Source organism: Tursiops truncatus, chromosome 5, assembly GCF_011762595.2.
Source record: "Tursiops truncatus isolate mTurTru1 chromosome 5, mTurTru1.mat.Y, whole genome shotgun sequence".
NCBI classification, from domain to species: Eukaryota; Metazoa; Chordata; class Mammalia; order Artiodactyla; family Delphinidae; genus Tursiops; species Tursiops truncatus.
In genome coordinates, this window is record NC_047038.1 from 74524965 (window position 1) to 74539442 (window position 14478).

Below are 14478 nucleotides of genomic sequence, written 5' to 3' on the forward strand. Positions count from 1 at the left end.
AAATTGAATATGGCCATTAAAATATTATCAACTCAAGCCACAGAGCACAAAAGTTCTTATCTATTATTTTCAGTATGTTCTTATAAGTCATTCTTTTGAGAAAATTATTATTTAGCTGCAACAAATATCTCAGTAGAAATTTAGTTATTCTCAAGATAATTTCAGTGATTAAGCAACATCTTCACCACACTGATTAAAAAGTTAATACTGAAAACTCAGCATGATAATAAAGAGGGCAAGAAGAATAGAGGTTAGGTGAAGTGGTAGCTGAATATTTAGTCACTATAGATTAGTGACTGACCTGAGAAAACACAGACATACTAAAACAAGAGACTATTTAGAGGTCGCATCCCCGCTCCAACCGCTGTTCAGCACTGCTCTGAGGGGTCCACTGCTTAGTGCTTTAGAACGTTTAGAACAGGCATTAAATAAGAAGATCACAGGATTTTTATACTTACTGGTAAATGTTCAAGTAATGAAGTTACACTCTCAGACACATATATTATGCTTCCATCTGTCATGATTGCTAAAAAAAAACCATCAAGAGCCTGAAATTAAACATAATGGTCAGTTAAATGAAAAGAAAAAAGTATTTCACAGGACAGAAATAAAAATCTAAGATAAATGACAAAGGACTTAACTGTGGAAATTTCCAGAGCACTGTCAAAATGCTAGCTTTTCCCCTTTACAATACCTTAGTATCTATCTTTGTGCATTTTAAAATGCTTCTGGAAAAAAAAAATCACTCTATGGCCATTATTGGATGATTGGTTTCTAAAAGGTAGAAACAATGTTCTACCTTTATCATGTTATTATACAACAATGGCCTTATTTGAAGATGTTAATATCTCCGAAGCACATAGGCCACCAATAATATGTCTTCGGCACACAAAAGAACACATTACCACCTTTGGATATATTAACAGACAGATATTATGTACAGACTGAAGCACAGGGAGATACATGGGGAATAAAGTGAAAGGGAGTAAGCTGAAAAAGTAGGCTGAGGTCAGATCATGATAGGCCTTGAATACCAGGGCAAGACATATGGACTTTTTTCAAGAGTGGTCTGGAAGCAGTGTGTAAAATGGATTTAGAGGAAAAAGTGAATTAAGAGGAAAATCTCAGTGGCCTTCAGAATAGTTGGGGAAGTTAAGGAGAATCCAAAAGAAATTAGCAGCAGTAAGAATAGAGAAGGACGGACTTAGGCAAGCATTAAGAAATGTGATGTTAGAGTTCAGGAGAGAAGTCAGCATAGGGGAACAATACTTAATAATAAAGCAATCCTGGGACTTCCCTGGTGGTGCAGTGGTTAAGAATCCGCCTGCCGATGCAGGGCACATGGGTTCGAGCCCTGGTCCGGGAAGATCCCACATGCTGCGGAGCAACTAAGCCCGTGCGCTACTACTGAGCCTGTGCTCTAGAGCCCGCAAGCCACAACTACTGAGCCCACATGCCACAACTACTGAAGCCTGTGTGCCTAGAGCTCATGCTCTGCAACAAGAGAAGCCACTGCAATGAGAAGCACGCGTACCTCAGTGAAGAGTAGTCCCCACTAGCCACAACTAGAGAAAGCCCGTGCACAGCAACGAAGACCCAACCCGACTCAGCCAAAAATTTTTAAAAATAAATTTATAAAATAGTAATAATAATAATAAAGCAATCCTGTATTCACATATCACAAAGTTTTTCATTTGAGAATCCTAGGCACCAAAGTTGCAGCTGAAGAAATGAGATCTGCAAAAGAGAGGAGAATGCCAAAGACAAATCCTTGGGGAATAATCTATTTATGGGAATGAGAAGGAGCAAAAGCACCAGAGAAAATGACAAAGACAGAATACACTGTTGTCAATGAAGTCAATGGAAGAAAGAATGACAAAGTGAATGAGGAGGAAGAGGGATGGTTCAGGATAACATAGAATCAAATAAAACAAGGAATGAGAAAATGAGGACCGAATTTTGGTGACTTTTAAGAGTAATTTCCATAGGAAGGTGAGTCACACTACAATGAGTTTAGAGATGGGTGGATGATCAGAAGTCTATTATAAACCACTCTTTCTTCCCTTCTAAAGTTCATGAAAGGACACATTTTGAGGGGACAAAGTATCAAGGGAAGTCATTTTTTTAAAAAGTAACTGAAATATATTTGCAGGCTGAAGGGAAAGAAGATGCAATAGAAAAGATGTTGAAGATATACAGCAGAAAAGATACACCGTGAGAGGAGTTCCTCTTCTCCTATCAAAATAGTTATCACAGGGCTTCCCTGGTGGCACAGTGGTTGGGAGTCCGCCTGCCGATGCAGGGGACACGGGTTCGTGCCCTGGTCCGGGGGGATCCCACATGCCATGGAGCGGCTGGGCCTGTGAGCCATGGCCACTGGGCCTGTGCATCTGGAGCCTGTGCTCCGCAGCAGGAGAGGCCACAGCAGTGAGAGACCCGCCTACCGCAAAATAAATAAATAAATAAATAGTTATCACACTAAATTTGAATTTCTTGTTTTAGGGTGCTCTCAAAAGATACAATCTCTAGTGAGAATTATGTATAACTCCTCCAATACTGTATCTGCAGCACCTAGCATATGTGTGGCCCATGGCAACTAAAAAATAACCTGTATGTAATTTATGGATCTGAGAGTTAGAGTAACCTCCCTCCAAGTAACTGCTGAGGTACGTGTTGGAAGTAGGGAAAAAGGCATCCCCCACCTCCTCTTCTATTGAGGGAGACGTTTGGATATCAGAAAGTACTTATTTTGAGTAGATGCCTGTTTTCTAGAATGGCTCAAACTCATTCTTGGCTAATGTAAGGGGAGGGGGTGAAAATCTTATACTTTAAGCAAATTCATGAAATTTTTACAAAAACTCCTTGGTACAATAATGCTGGTATTATTTCCTAAGGAAAAGGGTCAAAATGATGTTAAGAAGGACATGCTTTTCTCATGTGAAGCTAGATTGTGTCATCTTTGAAAGCAAATTACTATTTTCTATGATGATCTCTATTTGCTAGGAATTAGGATGCAACTCTCTTCTGTGAAGAGAATCAACTAAAATCAGAACTCTTAATGACTTGATTCCACTCCCAGAACCAGAGCCTGCCCCTTCCTCTTTCAAAGCAGGCAAAGATTCAGCAGAGAAAAGCCTCCATCAGCATCTCACCAAGTCTTAATTAACACAAGAAGGGATCCAGGGCTCAAACTTCTTTTGAGTGGAGGAATCTAATTTCCCAAGAAGGTAAGCAGGTACACCAAAAACTGAAGGGGCCTTGGGGAGGAAGACTCAAGAGATGTGGAAGGAAGATCAAGACACAGAAGGACATCCTCATACCAAGACTGAAGACCTTGAAGGTTATCCCTTGCCCACGTTGTATGATAGGAGGGAAAGGGCTCATTAGTTAAAACTCACCTTCCTATTTGACATCTACTTTACCCACAACAAAAGGCCTGTGTAAACCTTCGCTGTTTCCTTAGTGGGTGTTTAATATGGGAAGACTGGATGGAAGTTCTAGGGAAGGGGACAGAACCACCTTGTGATGAGGCAGGCAGGGCACTGGCCCTTCCCTTGTAGATTACTGGAGAGAGCTGTCAGCTGCCAAGGAGAAAGAACTCCTTACAAGGAGATGACTTCACACAGGGATGACTCTGCATAGAGGTCTGGTCAGGGTAAACTGCCCTGATTTCCTTGGCTACTCTCAACACCCCCAGCAAGGGTAGCAAGGAATATTCCTTAAGCAACAGAGACAAGAGGAAGAGGGACGGGTGAAAACAGAAGAATGGAGAAAGACAGCCAACACATAAGGTGTAAGTGAATTTTAAGATCTTAGTCTGAGTTCTTGAATTAATTAGCAATCTGACCAGACAGGCTGTAGCCTCTCCAGGCCTCATCCGTAAAATGAAGAGGTTGAGCTGAATGACCCCAACTCCTCTACTAGCAGCTCTAACATTCTACGATATAGCCTACATCCGAAATTCTGCTGAAACGGGTATCCAGACTGCCTAACTGTAATCTTATCAACATGACCAGCAAACAGTAACACAACTAGGTTAGTTGGACTCAGGTTACAGTACACACATTTATACATATCCTTCAATCTTGGCAATATGAACTTAAAATGCATATTCACTTAGTAGTTGTAAATATTCACTAAAAATCAAAAATATGCTTGACATATTGAAAATAAATAAATGTAGTATCTTTCAGGAATGTAATTTTAAAAGCAGTGAGGATAATCATGAGACAACTAATTTATATTTTCAAAATTAACATGTTTAAATTTTCTCTGTTGCATATTATATATAATGTTACAATCTCTGGACTCTTTTATTTTTAACACTTATCTACATATGCACTACATGTGTCTTGGCAATTAATTTAAAAAATCTGTTCATTGTAAAGACAAATTTGAGGACAATGCTTTCCGTTTAGCTTATTAGTGAATAGGTAATTTACCTTGCTAAGATTCTTAAGTGTGGATATTACATCAATTTATGAATTTATAAAAAATTTTTCATACCAATAAAGCAGGGTACATAAATAGCTTATGATTAACACAGAAGATCTTATTAAATGATTACACTGAGAAATAATCAAAGAAAAAATTAAAGAGGAATTAAATGAGTTGATTTCTTCTTGTGGTTACAGACATTAGCTTGTGTGTACCCTTTCATAAATGTATTACTTCTATCTAAAGAGATAATTTCGGACAATGGCAAACTACCTTTAAGAGGAGAAAAAATTTAACAAAATTGGAACTATTATTTGGTTTGTAACTTAAGTGTCCACTAACTTAAAGAGTTGACTGCTGGTTACTAAGCTAAAAGTCCTGTGCCACGGCTAGCCTTCACTGAAAACAAGTCTCATGAGTGGCAGTGGGCACAAGGGCTGGGGCCACCGGGACCAGAGGCTAGTCTTCCTGCAGTGAGTCCTAGCTAAGCTAATTACTGTTTTATTTTGAGCAAATTTCATAATCCCTTTGTTCCTCAATTTCCTCATCTGAAAGTTAGAAAGGGATACTAATAGTTTATCTTCAGAAGAGTATTGTGAGGATTCACTGAGGTAATATGTGAAAAGTGCTCTGTTATTTTTCAGATTTTAAGCACAACTTTAAATATATATACAATGTATTTATACTCCAACAAATTTTCATATGGTAACATTTCTGCTGAATAAAGACTTAATTAATCCAGCAATTAACTGTTCCACCTAAAGTATAAATAGAAAAATAGTTCATTAATTTGCAAAATAATGTTGCTTTAGGCTTTGGTCAATATACAAAGACACTTGAGACATGGCTATCACATATACATACACCACATTACATATACCACACAGAAAAATGCTTAAGTTCTAAAATAACAGACCCAAACAAACAGAATGAGAAATGTAAATTATTTAACAACCTCTATATATTCCTACCTCAACTGCTTTCCTCTACTTCTTCCATGTCTACCTTCTGCATATGTATTTTTCTTGTCCTTAACTGTTACCACCAAAGTATACCACCTTTGTTTATTGTAAGTTTTCATGGAAATCTGATACTGAACTCCGTACTTTGTGTGCGTAGATGATACCTTATTAATGTAAATAGGAAATGATCAAAAAGTAAAAAAGTAAAATAGATAGGTATGAGTGACTCAAAATTTTTGTGGATTTTATAATTGATTGTATGAGTTATTAAGTTTTGCAATTCTAAGCAAATATGACCGGAATTGTTTTCAAAAATAATTTTGTCGCAAAAGAACATCTACTTATTTCGTTTTAGAAGTTTCTATTTGAATTGAGAAAAGTTGCCTTTCAATGTATATTTCATTATTTTAATATTTTCAAACTACTTCATTTATTACCATTTTATGTTGTATTTAGGTGGATTTTAATTTGTTAAAAAAAAATCTTACTGTCTAGTAGAATATATTGCATAATAATATTTAGTATGTGATGAATAATGTATTTTATTTTTCATTTGAATGTTACTGTGGTCCAGGTAGAGAACTTGGTAGTTATAGGTTTCTGACTTTTATTAAGCCTCTCAAAAATTCAGATGTTATTGAAACCACAAAGATTTGGCATTATTTTACCACATAGTACTATTTCCTTACAATACTTACATCAGTTAATTTTAACTGAAGAGATAGTTGACTGACTTACACTGAATTAAGATTTTTCAATATTAAATTAATATTGTTAAAACTATACTAAAATTGGTAACCCCCATGATTTCTCTTTTAAGGAAAATAAAACTTTTCAAAAATTAAATCTGGACATACCTCCAGCATTAATTGTGTAAACTCTTCATTACTAAGGAATGTAGGTTTCCAGTCCTGTCGAATTTCACTAGCATCTGACTGTGCAGTGATTTCTGTAAACAGATTGACACATTAGCCGTATAGTCCAACCACAGGGAGAGGGTGGTGGTACAAAAGTCCTACAAGTTGCCTTCCCTTCTCCCACTCTTAAACCATAGTCAATAACATTCATTGGTCTAGGTAGGTTATCAGGAGGTCCAAGTTTGGGGATGAGGAAATATTTGAGCTAATGTAGCAAGTTATCTCCTTGGATTTGCTCTCCTGAAAATACCAGTCTCTTTGGATTTTCTTTGGGGAGCTCTGAGAACCTGTATTGCTGACAGGCCTGAGATTGCTTCCTGCTTTACACAATGACCAAACAAGAATCAGAACAAGCAGATTAGACCAAGCATTAGGAATATGTTCTTTTTCTCCTTCCTTTCTTTGCCATTCAAACGGTAGCACCTAGAGCAGACATAAGGACGTGAACCTGGAGGAAAGGAGCCAAGGAGATCAGTCAGTCTGCTTTTAAAAAAGAATGACTTTATTTCACTCCAAAAAAAATAAATAAATAAATAAAAAGAATGACTTTAGGCCTACCTATTGCCAGGCAGAAAGATTCTTTCCAGTCTAAGGTATTCTATTCTTAATTAATCAAGGAGACTAAAATAAAATTTTAGGCAAAAACTTTATAGTAATAAACCCAGAGTAATCCTGCTTAGTGACCTCTGGTATGTTTTCTTAGTGGTAGGAAGCTGGTCAAAAATTTGCAGATCCCTGGCTTAAGGCACACATTTTAACACAATATAGTTTATCTTGCAACATACTTCTAATGGATTTAGTTATGAGAAAACTATTCATAAATGATGAAATGTGAACTATTTAGGTAATATTTTTTCATTTTTAAATGCAGATATATTAAAACAAACAAGTAAAATTAAAATCTATGTCATAGAGCTTACTCTACAAAATATACTCTACCTTGCAGTGAAAAAAATGGACTAAGTTGTTTTGATTTTTCTATTACCAGATATATAAATATAGCATATTAAATTGGCACCCAAAATTTGGCATATTGGAAATGCCTGTACTAGATATGAAGAGTAACTGAGAAGTATAGCTACTAATTCTGTGGAACATAGTCATGCTTTTCAAATTCACATTATATACACTCAGAAAAAAGGACTTAAATCCATAAGCAAATCCCATCAAGTTTAGTTAAACCCAGGTTTATTTTTAGAGTAAGAAGTATATAAGAATCACCTTTCAATTTAAGGTAAATTTTTTTGGTGTGAGAATCATATACCCAATTTTGAAAAAAAAATCTAAGTGCCAAAATGAATCCTCTATTGTCAGGGGTAAATAATTATGCATGCATATTATTTCATTTCATTCAACAATCATTTACTGAACTCCTACAATGTCTGAGGAAGGAGTGTGCTATCTAACAAGGGGCCCTGAAGTTAGTGAGAATACTATTTGTAGAGATAAAATGTAATGATAATGGTGGCAATAAAAATGAAGACCAGCAATTTTGAGAATAATCAACAAAACTGGCAACTGTGATACTGTACTACAGAAGATGAAAAAAATGCAAAACTCTTCTCAGGCTTGAGTCCCAGGGGATTGAAAGGATAGTGGTGTGAAAATGGAAAAAGGAAAGCTGAGAGAAAGAGATGACTTGACAAATGAAAATGAATTCAACTTCAGATGCGTTGAGTCTGAGGACACGTAAAACAAAGACCCAGAAGTTACCTGGAAAAAAAAAAACTGAAAAGTTTGCATCTAGAAATATAGATTTAGTAGTTTAAGAGAGAGGCAAAACCAAGGGAAGGAGCATAGAGAAAGCAAGGGCACAAAAGACAAGACCTTGAGAAATGTCATGTTCAGAGGGCAGAAAAAGAAAGAGGAAAGAAGTTAGCTCAGTTGGGAGGGGGAGGTGAATGAAGAAGTACAGTGTATCTCAGGCCAAGGGAAAAGGAAGCCAGTGGAGGATGGATGAAAATTTCCAGTGCTTCGGAGATGCAGAAGAGGATGAAATATAAGAAAAAGCTACCGATTTATTGGTAGCAGAGGGGGTAGGGGGTCATGGCATTAATTAAATTAACAAAAAAAATTTTTAAACAGTGGTGGAGCATAAACCAGGCTAGTAATGTATCACAGAGTGAGCTAGCAATAAATAGAGGCACTAGTTACAAATTCTCTTTCTGAGAAGTTCTGCAGTTTCATTTCCATCTGAAAAAGAAATGTCCTTTTACAAGTTTTTCACCTATTTTCTATTAAGTAGCATTTATTAAGTACCAAAATACTTAACATTCTTTAAAATTTTCTTTTCATGACTTATTTACTCAAAGTGATTTTCTTTGATTAACAAATAATCACTTTAAAACACAGTGTTTTTATTTCCTAGATATACACTGAAGCAATCTTTTAAAATGACATATAAAGTTCTCATGATCTGACTCTTGCTTCTCTTTCAAATAGACCCATAACTTTCCAACTCAAACTATGCTCCGGTTAAACTGAACTCTCCCTGCTTCTCTGGTTTTACACATGCTATTTCCTCCATGTGAAATGCTGTTTTTCTTAAGCTAACAGGAAGTCTCAGTTGAAAAATTAACTGTTTAAGACTTCCCTGACACATTCTTTCCTCTGTGTTCTCACACAAAGTTTACAGTTTACGAGCACTACTCACATTATAATTACTTGCTTTGCAATTAGCTGTTTATATGTTTGTCTCCCTTGGCCTGAGTTACTTGAGGGCCAGGACTGTTACCCTGCACCACAAGAATCTAGGATATACTAGTAGGCACTAAATACATGTTTGTTGAATGAAAGAAAGAACATACCAGGAAATCTTTAAAAAAGCAATTATTTCCTTTTCTTAAAAATGGTTAGGAAGCATACAGTCTCAAGCCATCACTGCCAAGATTTCATCACATTATGCTTTCAGAGACAGTCTGTTATTATTCAAAAAAAAAATCCATTTTACAAAGTTAAAAATGTACCTTTATGTTTTCGTAAAAAATCAATGCTCTTCTGTAGAACAGTAGATTTGTCCATCTTTCTAGCATTCCCAGGAAGCATGGATCCCAGTTCTTTAATGAGAACATTAAACTGATCTCTACGTTTCTTTTCAGATTTGTTTCTAGATACCCTGATGAAATAAAAAATTAAATAACCAGTTTTCAAACAGTCCATTTAATTACACAAATAGTTTAATACAGTGCTCAATACAGACACAACCACAGAGCATGTACTTCTGTCAATACAGATGGTAATAAATATTTATATCCTAGGTTACCAACAATATACAGTTAATCAGGGCAATAATTTTTCTTCTTAATTTAACCACTAAAGAAGCTTTTACATTTTAAGCATTCGGCCTACATGTTTTTATGAAAATGTCAGTAAGACAAACTACATTCAAATCTCAGGTTTTATTTAATCTAATATTTACCAAGAATCTGTATTTTCCTTATAAGGTTATTATGAATATTACTGAGATACAGTTTCTGAAAGCACATATAATGTATAAGTCCAAATCATTAAAAATTATTGAATAGGAGAAAGTTATCCATCTCCTGTAAGTTTTAAATTATAAACAGAAATCTACAAATGAAAATTTCCCTACCCTCAGGCTTACCCACACATTCTTCCTCTTTATTCCTCCTTCCCAGCCTCCAACACAGAGCTGTAACCACTCTTTTGCATAGCTGTCTCTCCACTGGGTTGTAGGCTTCTTGATAACAGAGCCCCAGTTTTTTCATCTAAGTACTTAAGCATAACACCTAACAAACAGTAAGCACTCAAAATATATGTGCTAAAGGAATAATTCCCACTGTTCTATGTGAAGCAGTAACTAGAAGCAAATTCTTAGTTGTACTGAGAACTCTTGAGATAAATAAACACAATTATTTACAGAGCAATTAATCATTCCATAATACTTCTAATTACCTGCTTTGTGAAGTCAGATTTTAGAATTCAACTTTAGAAAGTACACTGCTTTCCCAAAAGATCCCCAAAGGTCAGAGGATAATTCTATTAATTTAATTTTTTTCAGTAAAGAAGCATTTATTCTGTATTAGTACTGGGAAAAAATATAACTGTTCAAACCTCTTAAGAAACGTAACAGAAATTAACTGACTCCCTCACCAAACATTGAGTGCTTTGTTATAATGACAGAGACTGTGCTAATAAGGACTAGGGATACTACAGAAAGATAAGCCCTTTCAAGAAATTCACCTAATACCTATGGAACCTCCTTAAGTGTGCCGAATTGAGTCATGAAGGCTAAGTGAGAAAGGGATGGTGGCAGGGTGTGAGCAGGGCATTCCAGACACAGGAAACTTGCACAAAGATGAAAACCTAACAGGAATTCCCTGGCAGTCCAGTGGTTAGGACCCCGCACTTCCACTGTAGGGGGCACGGGTCTGATCCCTGGTCACGGAACTAATGTCCCTGCATGCTGTGCGGTGCGGCCAAAAAAATAAAATAAGGGCCACACATCTATCACAAGTAGTTCAGCATGGCTCATGTAGCTAGTGTACAAGCTTTCTGTGCCCAGCTATGCTGGAGTTGGGGGAGGAGGGTGGGTGGCAATTAGGAATAATAAGTACTGGAAGAAAAAATCATGAAGTTTTTATGCTACACAAAAGGATTTAGTTTAATAGTGAAAGCCATGGGAAGGCACTAAAAGGTTTTAAGCAAAGAAATGACTGACATGAACAGAACTCCTTGTTAAGACCATTCTAGCACTAGAGTAATGAAAAGATCAGTGCTTGGCAAAACAAATTCATATAACAAATACTACTGGAAATTTACTGTATGCAAAACAAGACTGGAGGCCAGATGACCATGTGTAATATAACTTGAGATACTAGTTTCGGTAGACCAATGGTTTGGGGAGAATTTAAATATGGTGAAATTGCCTGTTTGACATTTTAAAGGACACATACTAGAGGAAGTTAGACATACAGATCTAGTTATATTCCTCTAGAAAGGAGTAAGTAGGAAATAAGCAACTGAGAATTATTATATATGAAATATCTGAAGACATGGGTAAAATTTAGAGCCATTATTTGTTGTATATAAGTTACTACTGGAAATTGTATATAATTGTATAAATGGTGTATATAAGGCACTACTAGAAACATACATGAAATTTCATTTAATTCCTACAAAGTAGACTTTATTATTTTTCATGTTACAAGTGTGACAACTCAGGCATAAAAGAGAATATGCCCAGGATCATACAGTTACCAAGAAGTAATAATTTAAAACAGGCATCTTAACTCCAGCATAAGAAACATACAGAAATCAAGTATCACTGCCAATTCTACCAGTGGATCACACCCATTAAAGCAACTTTATTTCATGTTACGTTCAGGTTGGACGTATTCAGCCCTTGTGATGACCTCAATAATAACAGGGCACAGATGTCAGCGTTCAACATGGTCCATTTAATTCTGACAGCATTATTATGAGGCCTTCTCTTTCTCCAAGGTTTCCCACAGCCATAGCATTTTTGGTCCCCTAAAAACACGATCAAACCTTCAAAGTCTCTGTGAACAGAATACCCTTAGCTCACCTTATCCATCTCTAAACTTGGCCTTTAAATCTGTCCAAGTTAATTCCTCAAAGTTCTGCCTCTGAAGACCTAAATAGACATTTCTCCAAAGAAGATATACAGACTGCCAACAAACACATGAAAGAATGCTCAACATCATTAATCATTAAAGAAATGCAAATCAAAACTACATCTCACACCAGTCAGAATGGCCATTATCAAAAAATCTAGAAACAATAAATGCTGGAGAGGGTGTGGAGAAAAGGGAACACTCTTGCACTGCTGGTGGGAATGTGAATTGGTTCAGCCACTTTGGAGAACAGTATGGAGGTTCCTTAAAAAACTACAAATAGAACTACCATATGACCCAGCAATCCCACTACTGGGCACATACCCAGAGAAAACCATAATTCAAAAAGAGTCATGTACCAAAATGTTCACTGCAGCTCTATTTACAATAGCCCAGAGATGGAAACAACCTACGTGTCCATCATCGGATGAATGGATAAAGAAGATGTGGCACATATATACAATGGAATATTACTCAGCCATAAAAAGAAACGAAATTGAGCTATTTGTAATGAGGTGGACAGACCTAGAGTCTGTCATACAGAGTGAAGTAAGTCAGAAAGAGAAAGACAAATACCGTATGCTAACACATATATATGGAATTTAAGGGAAAAAAAATGTCATGAAGAACTTAGGGGTAAGACAGGAATAAAGACACAGACCTACTGGAGAACGGACCTGAGGATATGGGGAGGGGGAAGGGTGAGCTGTGACAGGGCGAGAGAGAGGCACGGACATACATACACTAACAAACGTAAGGTAGATAGCTAGTGGGAAGCAGCCGCATGGCACAGGGATATCGGCTCGGTGCTTTGTGACCGCCTGGAGGGGTGGGATAGGGAGGGTGGGAGGGAGGGAGACGCAAGAGGGAAGAGATATGGGAACATATGTATATGTATAACTGATTCACTTTGTTATAAAGCAGAAACTAACACACCATTGTAAAGCAATTATACCCTAATAAAGATGTTAAAAAAAAAAAAAGTTCTGCCTTTTCATTCAGGCAAGACTGATTATTCCCACCTTATCAGTGACTTTCTCTCTACCCTGAATTATTTTATAAGAACCTTCCCCCACTAGATTGACGTTAAGGGAAAGGAGTTATATCCAATATATTTTTAGCTTCAAATTCAGGTCTTTTAATTTCCTTGAATAAGGTTGTATATAGTTTTCCTCAAAATCTTCTTCCCAGATATATTTTAATCATTCATTTAAGAATTTAGCAGTCTATCTGGTTATGGGAATATTCTTCTTATCCCAGTACCTTTTATTTTGCTAAATACAGACATTTAGGAACTACTACTTATTACATGTTTATCTTTTGTATCTGTATGTAATGCTACTACACTCTCCACCCTCATGTCTGAGCACCCAAGTAGTTCAATGTACAGGCTGGAAAAAAACCATAAAGTATTTACTGCTCACCCTCAATGACTCCACACTTGGCTGCAATGCTCTCTGGACCCTCCCTCCTGATACTGTAATCACCATCAAGGCCCGTATCTAAGGTCAAGCCCCCACCATCACCACCAGGGCTCTAGATCCCATCCTGTCACCTACTTGATGATACCTCTCCATCAATTCTTCCCCCCCACGCCTACTCTCCACCACCCACTTTCCCTTCTGTTGGAGAATGGAGGCATGTCAAAAGACACAGAAGCCCACCCAGAAAGACCTCCCAAAGGCCAAAGCTGGAACAAACTGAGCAACAGAATAACATAGCACTGAAGTATAACCTAAAGTACAAAATAAATCATGAGTCCATACAAAATATACATGAGTCCACAGAGATATAAATAAATGGGAAAGAGATTTTTTTTTTTACAGAAGAATTTCAAATATGTGTAGATATCCCTTCCTATGAGAGGTGAAGCTTAATTCCCCCATCCCTACTCTGAAGGTGTGCTATCCTAAATAAATTATTTCCAAAGAATAGAGTGGGTTAACAGAAAAGAGTAACTACAATGGTAAATCTAGGCAAACCCTGCCTTAGTCGAGTGACGAAGGCTAACATCCCCAGTGATGTCATGTAAATATTATGTGCCATAATATGATGTGGTGAGAAGGGCACTTTTAGAGGATAATTTAATTTATAAACTACATACTGATACTCTAACCTCTTCCACCTTGCTAACATATCTAAGTTCTTAAGGCAGATAGATTTTGGAAATCACTGATTTACTATTACATTTATTTATTATTCATTTATTTACTATTTTATATCTGAAGTTGAACTACCTTTTTGCTTTGTCCTTGTCATCTTCTTCCACCAACCCATCAAAAATACTACCATCGTCTCTAAAAGAAAAAGAAAGTGGATGGAGAAAATAAGAGAGCAGACTCACTAAGCAACAGCAATACTAAAACAACGTACGAATCAAATCAGTTATATCCTAGGATTTTTGTAGAGTTATGGATTGCATAAGTTCAAACTCAGTAACTACTAACCTGTTTTCTAACACATATAGACAAACAAAGTTCAACTATGTTTTACATTTTAAAAAGTTTATTACAATAAACAAGAATTTAACTTTACCAGAGGTTAAATATCTTATTCCAAACTTTT

General features: G+C 36.4%; 1 protein-coding gene across 32 annotated transcripts in view; it reads right to left on the bottom strand.

Moving 5' to 3' along the window:
• Positions 1-14478, bottom strand: part of CLOCK (clock circadian regulator) — a 132970-nt gene that overhangs the window by 44383 nt on the left and 74109 nt on the right. For 28 of the 32 annotated variants that reach the window (XR_004526684.2, XR_004526683.2, XM_033857043.2 and 25 more), the window contains 4 exons: positions 14151-14210; positions 9283-9431; positions 6257-6348; positions 459-548 (listed from right to left, as the gene is read on the bottom strand). Coding sequence is in view for 30 of the 32 variants with exons in the window: in XM_033857043.2 (XP_033712934.1) it covers positions 459-548; positions 6257-6348; positions 9283-9431; positions 14151-14210 (391 nt within the window). In the remaining 2 variants the exon portion in view is untranslated. Of the gene's footprint in view, positions 1-458; positions 549-6256; positions 6349-9282; positions 9432-9920; positions 10066-11864; positions 11968-14150; positions 14211-14478 lie in introns of those variants that run through there. The other 4 variants (XM_073805283.1, XM_073805282.1, XM_033857061.2 and 1 more) reach the window with 4 other exon arrangements.